Source organism: Saccoglossus kowalevskii, chromosome 22, assembly GCF_978046115.1.
Source record: "Saccoglossus kowalevskii chromosome 22, keSacKowa6.1, whole genome shotgun sequence".
Classification (NCBI taxonomy): domain Eukaryota; kingdom Metazoa; phylum Hemichordata; class Enteropneusta; family Harrimaniidae; genus Saccoglossus; species Saccoglossus kowalevskii.
Genome location: NC_140662.1, coordinates 27,712,556 through 27,727,428, shown reverse-complemented (window position 1 = coordinate 27,727,428; position 14,873 = coordinate 27,712,556). Strand labels below are relative to the sequence as shown.

Here is a 14,873-nt window from a genome sequence, read left to right as displayed (position 1 = left end):
ACAAGTCAAGAGCTTTCTAAACATATATAGATTGTATGGTTTCTTGTAAAATTTATTCCGATTATAGGTGTTTACATTTTTCATGCAAAAAAACTATCCTGCTACCTTAAGTTTAAGTCAACCTTTTTAATAAAATGAATCCTGCATTCGTCGGTCAATGCCCGCTCAATCGACAGTGATAGCGCAAACTTGTAAGGCATAATAATAATAATAATAATAATAATAATAATAATAATAATAATAATAATAATAATGCAACATAAAGGAAGGTATGATTTCCAGGTCAGTAAAAAACAATGATTTTTTTAATTTTTCGTTAAGTATTTTTTTTAAGATAGACGACAATTCACAATTTTTAAGAAAGTTGGTCATGTTAATTGGTTTATTATGTACAGTCAAGAAGCAATTGTCCCATGGCACCATTAAATGGTGTTCTTTTCTGTGTCACACAGACGTATTTCGAGGAACATGTTCTTTTATTTTTCAAAAATCGATATTTTTAGAACAATTCCAAACACAGTGTTAAAGAAAAATTGCATTTATTGGCAAAAACTAAATTTATTTAAAAACTCATTTGTTTACAACCGAAATCTATTCAGGCTTGCCTGATCGGCTTGCCTACGCTCATGCAGATTTACAATGTAAAGGCCAGAAAAACTGGTGACCAGTTTAGTATGGTAGAAAGCGTGTACAGTCTTCAAATTACCACAACAGACAGAGTGGGGGCACATAAAACACGACAGGTCGTCACGGTCATCAACCTTTAACTACATTTAAAAAAATACCCCCCCCCCCCCCATATACAGGCTAAGTAATCACTCGTCTCGTGTCTCCAAACAACCACATAAAGGAGGGGCTTAATATATAAACTAAATGTTATTAATAACGTTTACTCAGAAAATGTGACGGCAATCATTTTCAGAATCACAGAAACATGACTCGTTTTTCGTTGGAATTCATTAGTCATTCACGAGGTTTCTCTTCCTGAAAGACCAAGACAGTTCAATGACCCCTAATTGACAAGATCATTGTTTGCAAGCTGCGTTGCAGACGTCGTGATTTTTGGATTTAAATTCACCGATCTACAGGTCGAATGTTCTGAATAAGGTAAGTGCACGTCGTCAATGGTGTTTTTAAGCAATAGAGAGAAACGTATGCCATTGAACTTCCCAATTTACCAGCAATAATTATATATATATATATATAGGTATATAAGATACATGATTATGTTCATGGTGTATTGTGGACAGAAAAAAACATACACAGTAATGTACGTAGTTGGCACCGTGACGTACCGGCCAAGCTGCAGATTATTTAGAACTGCTTGGACCCATATGCATTAAACGCACTGAACTTAAATTACAGTTATAAATGGCCCTACTGTGCAATTAAAGGAATAATCGTATGTCAGTCTGTACGTACTGGGATAATTGGTAATGGCTAGCGTAATGCTTTGACGCATGCGTGTTAGGAGTTGTTAGAGTGAATTCTACGAATTCACTGGTCCCGATGACTCAGTAGTTCTAGTTCAGTTATTAATGGACACGAAATTCGGAGTATGTGTCAGAAGGAATTGATCAAAACACACTCCCTGCAGTTAATTCAAAATTTATTATGTTGTTTATAAATCAATCTCGTTTATGACAAGACCAATCAGTCTTATATATAAGCAGGGATTATAGTCGTGTTCAGGCTACACCAAGTACAGACTAAGATTTAAGCTAATTGTATATCGGGTAGCTCCAATTACGTTCACGCACGGGGGGGGGGGCAGTGGTTAGCACAGGCTAAGGAACAAATTCTCAGCCTTCTAGACTATGATTGCTTAGTACAGTGAACTTTATTGTTAAAGCGCGGTAGTGGTCGCGCTGCGCATGTGCGAGATATATGGGTCTCATATAAACAAAGATGGCGACTTTGACTGTTGCGCAGATCAACGAGTACGAACTGACACGTTCCCAAGCTTTAATTAGGTAATTTTCATGTGATTGGAAGGTATCGAAAGAGTCACTGGCGGTAATTGGTGCAAATCGCGCCCAGGTCAAACCTCATACTTGTGATTTCCATTTGAAGAGCGCATTGGATTGTGGGAAAATCAATGTTTATCAACACAAATGTCGCACATGCGCAGCGCGACGACTACCGCGCTTTAAAGCCAATTGAACTGTAATTACATTGCAAACGTGCCATTGGCGCAACAAATATTTATAAATTTCACAATTAACACTGAAACAACAGGTTTCTACAACATCGAAACGTTTACAAATGACGTCTTGCCCTCAAAGGGAACAGCCAGACACAAACCACAACGTCTCTATGTTGGGCGACTGCGCACAAACTAATTGGATGTTAGAAGCAGTATTACACCAATATAAACAACAACAATATGGCCAATATTCGACATTTAAAAGCATATATGTTCGTGTCTGGCGACCATTCTGGACACTCATAATTGCCGCGTTGCTGATGGTAGGTGCTTATCGAAACAAGGCTCGGTTAAACACGTCACCCAGGGAAGGGGTCGACCTATGTATTGGTGTTGACCCAGATAGGATTTTAAATTAAAATATGCCGATAATTGTTTGTACAATGATTCAGAAATATGCCATTATACAATTTTTATCATTGAGTTTCTCATTCTGTTCTAGGAGGCGGTAATCATATCGGAAATAGCACACCAACTCATCATATCATATCTATCATGTCAGATAGCGAGTCAGATATAACAAGTGAGGGTTTTGAGGATGCTTTGGCTACGTTCCCGTCACATTTTACATGGGAATTGGAAAAGAACAGTGACAAAGATATCAAGGTGAGAAAAAGCTAGAAAACATAACAAAACTATATACTGTTGAAGCATTGATTAATATATTTATTCATTTTCATTGGTTACAATGCCCTGCTTGGGACTCCAGATTCAACATGTCGTTAGACAATGGCAACGATGGTGTTGCTAAAAACTACCAGGGCACTGGCGCACATTTGTATGCCGACCATAAATGTGATCATGATGTGTTGTCTGTTTAAGGTAGAGATGCAGTTTATTTGTGAATTTCAATCAAAAATAGTTTTTTTCGTTTTTTATATAGATTTTTATCTAAAGAACATTCTGTGAAAATTTGACCAATGAATTCTTATTGGAACACCGTTAAAATTGCTGTTTATTTTCTGGTTAAAAATAAAAAACACTCACACGTGGCAATGTTTATGTCCAATTGCCTAATTTGCATGAGTAACCAAATAACAGGACCTTTGATTGACAATATGCAAATCGAGATTGTACGGGTCATAGTTCATTCAATTCACGCGCATGTGCAATTATTCTCAAATCAGTTCTCGCTCGCTAGCAAACCAAACATATTTCCTCAGCGTTTTTTCCTAATTTTTATCATTACATTATGCGTGGTGTGAAAAGAAAGAGAGGTAGAAAGAAAATTCAGATGATTTCTATGTCGGAAGATGCAAAAGCTACACTGAAGGCATCAGCCCACCGAACGAAAACCAAAATTGATGTGAGCGTCCAAACATGACTTTCCCTGAAGGCATGAATCCGAGTTTCTGATTGACTGAGAGATTTTATTTTTAAATAATTGTTCTCAAAAAATAAACTGAGCATGTGAAGAATAATTTAACATTGTTTACAGTGATAACTGCTCATTGTCGAAACGAAGCTTACCCATTCACGCTAGTCACAAAAAACATCATACTCTTGAATAGGCGTCAATGACTACGGTAAAACTTAGACTCTATTTTAGGCACCAGGAATGATTGAAATATCCGAAAATGACGCCAAAATACACCTTAAAAGTCCATTTTATTTTTTTTCTAAATCCCATCCCAAATTTCGACCGCTCGAAAATGCACCTTAATTTTGCACTCTTAAAACATGTCAGATTTCCAACACTAATTATTTAAAACCGGTCGAAATTTTAAAACTTTTACGTTAGGAGCTGGAGCTCTCTTCCTGCAGGCGACCGTCGCCGGTAGTACAACAGCATGTTTTGTACGTACATCCGTGGGCTGATTGTCTGCGACTGTCTTAGAAAATCCCTGAATAAGGCGTTGCCAACATCGGAAAAATAAAAAAATGCCTCTTTAAAAAACGAACATAATTCAAATATTTCTTTTAACAAATATGTTGCAGTGGGAAAAATGGAATTGGAAACGATGAACAAAACTTCTGTGCCTCGCGTCTCGATTCTAGGATTACGCGATTATTCATTATTATGCGTTCGCTTCCTGGAGTTGGTTCTCAATACTACATAAAAATCATCAATGATAAATAATTTAATATCCCACTTTGTACTCTTCACGGTAAACCATAGGCTCTGAAATACTCGTAGATTTTTTATTGAAAATACATCGAAGAGAAGCCATGATGTTTTGATCGTGATAAAAGGTCACCTTCCTAGGACCGCCCCCTGTTTAATAATTCATGAGATGACGTCATATTTACTGGGCATTGCCACGTGTTTTTACCGACCCCATCAAAACACTGGTATGAATGACGTGTTTCTGATTTATATATTCAAGAGCAGTTGTTCTGGTCCAACGATTTTACATAAAATGTCTATGTCTATACGTCAACTTTCAATTTCAATAGTCTAGAAAGTATGACAAAGTATGACAAAGCAGTAATTCCCGGTTTAACGCGCAAATATGCAAAATAGCCTTTTTCTCGTCTTCTATTTTTGGTGAATTCTTGGGTTTTAAATTAAAATAGCTGATAGACGCTTTGGCCATTTGCCTCGAAATTTTCACACATTATTGACAAGGTGTTCCCCCTTCAAAATGCGTCCGGACAGTTTATTACGGCGAGTGGAACAAAAATAACAAGTCCGCAATTAACATGGATATATAAATTATGCAAAAATAGAAAAGAGTGAACTTTGAGGTCATGCTGTGCGACTTTGAAAGTCGTTAGAGAGATGAGTGGACGCATTTGAATTAGTAGTATACCAAGGTATCCAGTGATGTCATTTTACCCACAAATGGACTTGAAGTTTTTAAGCTAAGTTTTTTTTAAACCACTTTTGTCCAAAAAAGCATATTTTTGACCCAAAATCAAAAACGCATTCTGGATATTTAAAATAAAGACAAGTTTTACAAAGTTTGTATAATAAGCTTTCAGAAAATATATAACATGTTGGATATATAATACCATCTTCATTGTCTAATTACTCAATTAAAAAGCAAGTCAAATAAACTGCATCTCTACCTTAAACCATGTCAATAGAAGTGTTGCTGAGACAACAATGAGTAAACAGATATTGATGATTAGGAACGATCATTTAAGGTTAATAAGATGATAGACATGTTGCAAGTGGAAACTATTACAATATTGGTGTTTGTAAAACACCAACCAGGGCATTGGTGCACATGTTCTGGATATATTCTGACGGTCGGGTTCGTTTGTAGGGCCGATATTTAAAGATTAATGCAACGATATATTTGTTGCAAACAGAAAACATGGTAATGCTGATGTTGATAATTAGATATGATTGAATATACATATCGCATTAAGTAACTATAGTCACTTTGCTGTAACACAGCATTATGCTTTAATTTAGCTATATGTAGATGTGTAAATGTCAATCTTGGCCAATCATATTGCATCCTTTGTAGCCTCATTTCAATAAAGCTCACATACTGTACACAGGTTTGCTGTATCAATTCAGTGGTATTCCAACTCATTTCAAATATTACATATTTTGAAATATATTACATTATTACATTACATTACATTACATTACATTACATTACATTACATTACATTAGAATATTACATTAAGTTATTATGAGAATACAGCATGCAACCAGGCAGTGCGGTGATCATACTGGCCGACGCATAGCGTACTGTATGAATGCATACTTTATAGAATTCTAGAGATAAACATATTGATACAGTAATACGTGCTTGTAGTAATAATTTAATGAAAGATAAGTACCCCAAATAGCAACTAGAAACGTTTTGGGTTGTGTGAAAGTTGCGCCCAGTGACGGGATTCTTCTATTCATCAGGCATTGATAAGGCTTGTACGTCTGAGGTGAACAGAGAAATGTTTTCACACGTGACGTAAATACGATGCATATTTATCAAATAAGGAAGACATTCGAACTCGTCAGTAACACTTCCGAGCATATTTTTACTAATCCAGTACGGTTTTCATTGTAGGATGTATAATAATTATTTTTATTTTCAGAACGTGACAGATTATATTGATAATCACATACGAGACAATCCTGAGCAATCACCAGTTCTTTCAAAGTCACTGAAGGGATATCTTTACATGTCATCTCTTAACTCGTCAATGGAAAAAAACCCTAAAGAAGCCCTTGACTGGTTTCAGAAGGCACTTGAAGAAAATGCGAAAGAAATGGAAGATATAAAAGATGGACCAGTAGGCGACAGGATGATAATTCTGGCTAATAAAGCACGTACTTTATTACTTCTTGGTGAGAACACCGAGGTCGAAGAGATTATCGACGAACTCATCCAGTTGAAAAAGGATCATGATTCAGCCAAAGTAAAGGCATATCAACAAGCACACCAAGCCTTTGCAATGCATTGGTTTGGCCCAATGAAAAATAAAGACGCGAAATCTCTTTTCGTCGATGCTCTCAAAGAATTCCCAGAGAAAGAATCGTGGTTATTTGGGTATGCTAGATTAATAGACAAAGGACGTAATTTTTCACAGTCACGAAATATGAAACAGGAAGCTTCCCACGAAGAAAAACTTTACCGTCAAATAATAACAATTAATCCTAAAAACACACTTGCTAGGGTGTACTTAGCAAGAAAGCTAGCTGGAAAGGGATCTGACTGGGAGGCCAAACATCATTTTGAGAAAGCAATGCAGTATGGGGAAGATAAATTAATAGTAGTTCAAAGAATTGCCGAAAATTATAAATGGAAAAATAAATTGGATGAAGCGTTGGAGTGGTTTGAAAAGGCTTTGAAACTTGAACCAGACTCTGCTTTTGTCCATTTACAAATGGGATCTATTTATAAAACGAAATATGAAAATGCGAAAAAAGTAGGTGAATTAAGTCCTGAATCGCCAAATGAAAATCTGAAAAATGCCATAAAATATTTTGAACTTGCTATGAAGGAATCTAGTGGGAACTACCCTCGTGCATTTTCAGAGGCTGCAAGTGCTTATGTCGAGATGGGAGACAAGATTAAAGCCAAAGAAATTTACCAAAAAGCATTAAACACAGCGAATGATGAAGACAGATCTGCTGCACACTTTCAATATGCAGAATTTCTAGATAATCATTATAAAGAGGATAGCAAAAAAGTAATTGAGCACTATAAAAAAGCACTGTCAGCAAACTCATGTTGCTATAAAGGAAAAGAAGCAGGTAAACGAGTCCTCCAGAAAATGTCAGAGGAATTATCTGTGAAACAAAGCAACACAAAGACTCTAAAAACAATGGCTTCTATCTGCGCAAAAATTGGTCACATCGAGAGTGCCTGTTTTTACTATGAGAAGGCATATGATATTGATCCTCAAAATAACACTGCTTTGCGATTGGCAGACCTATTTGCAGAAAATAATAATATCTCAAAATCGAAAGAGTACCTTGATAAGGTTATAAAACAAGACCCAAAAAAATACCCCTCGGTTAAAGCAAAATATCATGTTGCATGTGGCCGTGACTATCAAGCAACATCAGAAACTGAGAATGCCAGGAATGAATTTTCAACAGCAGCGGAACAAGGTTCACTTGAAGGCTCCGAATGTCTTCTTAACCTTTTGAAAAATTGCAAAGATGATGAAAAATATGAAGAAAAATGGTTAATCGATTGTGCTAAAATTGTATACAATTACAAAAACAAAGATGAATTGCTAGAAAAAGAAGAGGTCAGTTCTGAAGAAAGAGTGAACGATCTGAAGTCTAACATTTACGAAATTGTATACCCGGATTTGAGAGCCTTGACTTATGTTTATAATAAAGCGATAGAGTTTCTAAATGAGATCCGATCTGCAAAGAACAGTGCAGATGAGCAAGTTCTTCATAAAGCTATTGAGGTAATAAACTCAACCCGAAGTATTCTTGATAATACTGTGGCTGAATTCCAGTCCACTATTTATCCTGGATTGAAGAAAAGAGCCCACCACTGCAAATACTATTACTTCAAGAAACGTGTCCCACAAGAAATAATTAAAACATACGAAGGGCGGCTTGGATGGGAGCAATTCCACAATAAATTTCCAAAGTTATTCCAGTTTCTGATTGATAATCAACCTGGTGAAAATATGATCAAAAACAGATGGGTTATTGATCTATTTGAAATCTCAAATCTGCATAAACACAGTAAACCATTATCTAAACCACTGACCCAAAATGAAGAAATAAAGGTTGATGAGTTAAATTATGAAGTTGATATTACAATTTTTGCAAAAGAAGTCGTCGTCAAAGCAGCTAAAATAGTACGTGAATTTTACAAAGCGATTGATAATAGTGGACATGTAGATGCTTGAAAAGTACAAAATGATTGGAGCACTTAGTAAGTTAGGTACAAATATGAAATATATTAGGTAGTTATAAAATAAATAAACAAATAAATAAATAAATTACCAAGAAAATAATAAGAAGATAATTACCTAACTACAATGGCGACCAACCTGTCTATAACAAAATATATTTGAGTTTTAGTAGTTTGTTGTATACTTATATTTTTGAGATATGAACATATTCATAGTGATGTAAAAACTGTAGTGATAATTCTAACCAGTTTTGCAGATGATGCAATACACTTGAAAAGTGTACATATGCATTATTGTGATTATATTTTTATATGTCAGGTTACATATGCATTATTGTGATTATATTTTTATATGTCAGGTTATTGTGATTATATTTTTATATGTCAGGTTACATAATTTAAATAGTTTGACTTTGAATACCACATTTATATAATTGATATTGATTTTTTTATTTGAAAAATACTTCATAGCATATGTACATTGACGATCGTAAACATGAAATCTGTTTTACTCTCAAGCTTAATATGTTCAGCATATTTTATAGTAATATGTGTGGTTTAAACAAGTTTGTATTCGGAGTTTAACAATTTGTGAGTAGTTAATAGTATGAGGTTATTATGAGGATGCCAATAAGTATGCACGAAGACAGTACAGCGTATTGACCGACACATAACGGAGGTCTGTGTCACCGCGTACTGTCTGAGTGCATACTTTGCAGTATCTTTGCAAACCAATCGGTTGAAATAGAAAGCTCAGATATGAGCAAAATCATGAAAATTATTAACAACTATGGAACTTTCTCTCAATATATACTTAATTTTCAAAAGCGTTCATCATTTTTGAAATACCGCGTAATCATTCCATATTTGGAATGTGCATTTCCTAATAAGATAAGGCGCAGATACTTTGCGCAATGCCGCAAATTAGGGCATGCTCTAACTTACAGCTCATATATAAGAATATGTTTGTCAAAACGAATGTATCTCTTTCTCAAAATATTCTTCCCCATTGTGATATTTTGTTGTTTTCACTGCAAATAGATGAATGTATTGTGATGTGATTTGTCATAAACATTGTCCGTGTAGCACACAGCTTAGTATACGTTCACTGTTTCACTGCAAATAGATGAATGTATTGTGATGTGATTTGTCATAAACATTGTCCGTGTAGCACACAGCTTAGTATACGTTCACTGAAACATGACAAATACACTAATTACGCTGATCGTTTTGTAAAGAACAATTATAATTACTACACATGTATATTACCAATTATCATAATTATCGATGGAATACTTTATGCTGTATGCTACCAAAGCATTTTTTAATGATAATTCAATTTCGTCTTCAACATCAAAACTACATGTTTTCATCTATATTTTTGTCTTTCTGTACATTTGTATTTTTAAAAATCGGTTTTAATCATGAAAATTTTGTATTATGTGTATATTATTCTACTGAATTTTGCTTGTGTTATTTGCACTGAGTGTATGTTACTGAATTATTAAAAAATTGTGTTTCGTGTTTATATATTCGTATATGTGCATATAGATGTAATATCAACATCTCCCTGAGATATACCCTTGACTTGTAGGACCAACATATAACATACGTTCATAAACTATATGTCACTGAGCCATTGCTCCTCATACAGAACTCATAATTAGTTTTCATCAGCTCCATGAATTTCCCAGAATAGGGATTTGGATGATTGTTATTACAAATAGAGTTGATCATTATTACAAATATGGTTGATTGTTATCCCAAATAAGGTTCGTATTATAAATGGCATTGTTAATACAAATAGGGCTGATTTTTATCACAGATAGTGCTGGTTTTACAAATAGAATTGAATGTCATTATAAATAGGGTGGATTGTTATTACAAATTTGAATGATCGTTTATACAAATACGGTTGACTGTCTCATGTAGGGGTGATACACAGACAAGTTGGTAACAACAAATTTTAGAATATAAAATAAATAAGCTCAGTCCACTGTAGCACCCTCACTGTCATACGACGTACAGAATAAACAGTGAATTAATACTGCTCGTCACCATTGGTCCTTGCGTCCGGACCTATATCTTTGACATGCCTGGACCGATTACATTCACACATACATCATACATAATATTATAATTATGCTTCGACATATGCACATCGATCTGAATGGTGACCATTTTTGTACAGAAAAATCATCAAAATCAAGCATTTCTCGGCTGTTTACAGATGGGTTTTGTTCAAACTTGGTACATACATTAGACATAATGGGCACTTGATGCACATAATTTTATTTTTCAGATCGGATTTAAAATGGTCGACTGGCGTCCATTATGTTTTAATGAATGCAGTTCTAGTGCCATATCTCCGACATGCTTTGGCTGATTATGTTCAAAATTTATATTTTCATTATACATCATGTCATAGATATACATATATATTGGTAAGGCCGTCTGATTCAAAATGGACGAATGGTGGTCATTTTTGTGATAAAAGTCATCAAAAATACAGCATTTCTTCAATTCCAGAACCGGATCTCGGTCGTTTATGGGTGGATTTTGTTCATACTTACATGCATTAAACATTATTGGTTTTTAATGCATGTCATTTTGTTTTTCAGATCAATTCAAAATGGCTGACTGGTGGCCATTTTGTTTAATGAATGCAGTTCGAGAGCCATATATCTGACATGCTTTGGCTGATTATGTTCAAATTTTATATATTCATTATACATCATGTCATAGATATACAAATGTATTGGTAAGAGCGTATATTTCAAAATGGACGGATGGTGGTCATTTTTGTGATAAAAATCATCAAAAATATAGCATTTCTTGAATTCCAGAACCGGATCTTGGTCGTTTATGGGTGGATTTTGTTCATACTTACATATATTAGACATTATTGGTTTTTAATGCATGTCATTTTGTTTTTTCAGATCAATTCAAAATGGCTGACTGGTGGCCATTTTGTTTAATGAATGCAGTTCGAGAGCGATATATCTGACATGCTTTGGCTGATTATGTTCAAATTTTATATATTCATTATATACCATGTCATAGATATACATATTTTCAAATTTTATATGTTCAGTATACATCATGTCATAGATATACATATGTATTGTAAGACCGTCTGATTCAAAATGGACGGATGGTGGTCATTTTTGTGATAGAAAAATCATCAAAATATAGCATTTCTTGAATTCCAGAACCAGATCTCGGTCGTTTATGGGTGGATTTTGTTCATACTTACATACATTAGACATTATTGGTTTTTAATGCATGTCATTTTGTTTTTTCAGATCAATTAAATATGGCTGACTGGTGGCCATTTTGTTTAATGAATGCAGTTCGAGAGCCATATATCTGACATGCTTTGGCTGATTATGTTCAAATTTTATATATTCATTATACATCATGTAATAAATATACATATGTATTGGTAAGACCGTCTGATTCAAAATTAACGAATGGTGGCCATTTTTGTGATAAAAAATCATCAAAAATATAGCATTTTTTGATTTCCAGAACCGGATCTCGGTCGTTTATGGGTGGATTTTGTTCATACTTACATATATTAGACATTATTGGTTTTTAATGCATGTCATTTTGTTTTTCAGATCAATTCAAAATGGCTGACTGGTGGCCATTTTGTTTAATGAATGCAGTTCGAGAGCCATATATCTGACATGCTTTGGCAGATTATGTTCAAATTTTATATATTCATTATACACCATAGATATACAGATGTATTTAAAATGACCAACTTGTGGTCATGTTGTTTTAATTATTGCTGTTCAAGAGCAATACCTCTCAATATGGACAAGTACTCGTTCAACGATCAGATACAAGAATGTCAAACATATTAATCTTAAAAAATCATCATAATCAAGCATCAACTCCTGGAATCATATCTCTGAAGTGTTTATGTTCCAACTATATTACTATAAAAAAACTATATATTTTAAATTTAATAACTAACGGGGACTGTGTCATGCATGTCTTGTTCACATTATATGTTTCTCTCGTAAATTGTTTTTCGTGTAAATGTGCTTGGACAGGAACTTATTAGTATTCATACACGTTATTAAAAGCAAGTCATTTTTAGATACAGGTAAGTTACCTGATAGATACAATCAATAGTGTTCATAGCAACCGTAGCTATAGAAACCATCAACAACATTTTTGATCAACACTACTCTGGGAACATTTTTACACCGAGTAACCATAGAAACCATTTCAAAATAATATATATCATATATGTAATAAGATACAACGAATAAAGATAAATATTTGAAATGGTAACTCTTCTGAAGTTCAGATTTGATTGAACATGAACCATCGTGACATCGCGCCGGTAAAAAAATATTGCAGATGTCACTGATTTCATTAGAATGTGAAAACTCATATAGCCAGTGCCATGAAGTCAGCACAATACTGTACTCTTATATAGATTTAGTGTACTTTGTCTTTGAGTGTTTTATATGCTCGTATGTCGTGCATTTAAGAAAATAATGTTAAATGAACGTCGCTTATAGTGCATGACGATTTTGAAACACTGATCAAGTTGCATAATTACCATTACTGTCCCGTTTCATTAAGCTGGAAACACTAATATATGGATTAAAGTTGAATTCACACTCCACAGAGGGATTGTACCAACAACTGGCCAGAACATTGTAATGGTAGTACATTTGGCCCCGATTAATGAATCAAATAACTGAATGCCAGCCACTTCCATGTATTGACGAAATATGAAATATTCTTATTATATTTTAACCATTTTACTTTTTTTGCTTTTGCATTTTATTCACATTTTTATACCTAACCTATATGTGTTTACTCTATACAAAATGGCTGACTGTCTTTAAAACATGTTTGCCCTCAACTCAACGAATGACGCTACATATTTACATAATATGTTATAATTAAGACAGATTGAAGTGGACGTTATTTCATATTACATATTTGATAGATGTTGAATATTTTACAAATATTGGGGCTATTTTGATATAGTATGAGAATATGTTTAATTCAGTGTATTTGACCCACTCAAATGTATAGCTGCTATCCCGTCCTTAGTTAAATCAATAACATGCATTTTCAAATGAACTTAGGCGATGTCATTTGGTTCAATTAAGTGGTATGTGCACATATCTTTGTGCTAATCGTAGAAAATACGAAGTGAACAGTTTCAATTGAAAAGGAAAACAACACAGTTGATCGAAAACAATCGACAAAAACAATCAACTATGTTTAGCGTGGATTGGCCTGGTGTCAATGCAACCCCTGGACAGACGCGCAACTTGGACGCCACAGCAACCTACCAGAATAGGACAGCTCCAAATAGTATTATTTCTATTACAGTGCATCTTCTAGTGAGGGATATGGGGAATAATTGAAGGTAAACTATGGTGTTTTGATAATGTATTTGCTAGGTATTCGACAAATATATAAAGGATCGCCTAGGCCAATAAAAACATTGGGCCAGAAACAGCTAAATACCAACGTTACTGATGAATAAAGACTTTACTGACACGCAACGAGTTTACTATATGTGAACAGTACATGCAATTAATAAGTACAATGGAAATGACGGAGTTCTGTTGATATCAAACATTGTCTGTGATTAATAAGGGTCCAGTGTGTTCAATAATCTTTCTGTTCTTCTGCATATTGTTCGCGACAAACGAACTTTGAACTCCACCTGCTACATGGTGAAGCAAAGTTCAAACTGTAAACTTTATATAGAATAGGGATCATTAAATATGGTCATCCGATAAAATATTAAACAACAGTCTATGTCATCAGAATTCGCTGTGAACCAATCAGTAACCATATCAATACAACTTGGAACCAGTCTACCTTGTGTGAAATGACATACATATTATGTGCATTCACTCCAGTGTACCAGTGTGCTGCTATTCACAACACAGGTAAGAAGTTATCACGACTATGAGCACATTTCACAGCATGGTTAGATACAATGACATTATAGGAAGCAACTAAAACACCAGTCTCCATAAACCAGTCTGGAAAGTCAGTCGTTAACATTTCTGGATTGAAACTTGTTTAAAATATCTAGCTTCAGGACAATTACTATTTATTGGTTCACAATTTAGTAGAGGGTCGGCAAGGGGTATTTTCGTAAGCTGTAATCAGTTGTTTTTATTTTCGTGATAATGTAATTTAGATAAATAAAAAACGTAAATTCGTAGACATGGGCAAGGTGTAAAATGTAATCAGCTATTTGATTCATCCGTACATTGTACAACGATCTCATTTTTACAAGCGTATAAAACATTTTCCACATTAAATGTCGTTATTCTTATGCAATATCCAATTTTGATTTTTATACACAAATTCTCAAATATAT

The 14,873-nt window shown here is 34.3% G+C and overlaps 1 protein-coding gene across 1 annotated transcript; it reads left to right on the top strand.

Annotated features, from left to right (window-relative positions):
* The first annotated feature begins 1,012 nt into the window (after window positions 1-1,012).
* LOC102801980 (interferon-induced protein with tetratricopeptide repeats 5-like) lies at window positions 1,013-8,500 on the top strand. Its single transcript, XM_085496186.1, has 3 exons — window positions 1,013-1,107; window positions 2,649-2,812; window positions 6,204-8,500. Exons 2-3 carry the CDS (start codon window positions 2,702-2,704, stop codon window positions 8,487-8,489), a joined length of 2,397 nt encoding a protein of 798 aa, XP_085352312.1. The 5' UTR covers window positions 1,013-1,107; window positions 2,649-2,701; the 3' UTR covers window positions 8,490-8,500.
* The last annotated feature ends 6,373 nt before the right edge of the window (window positions 8,501-14,873 follow it).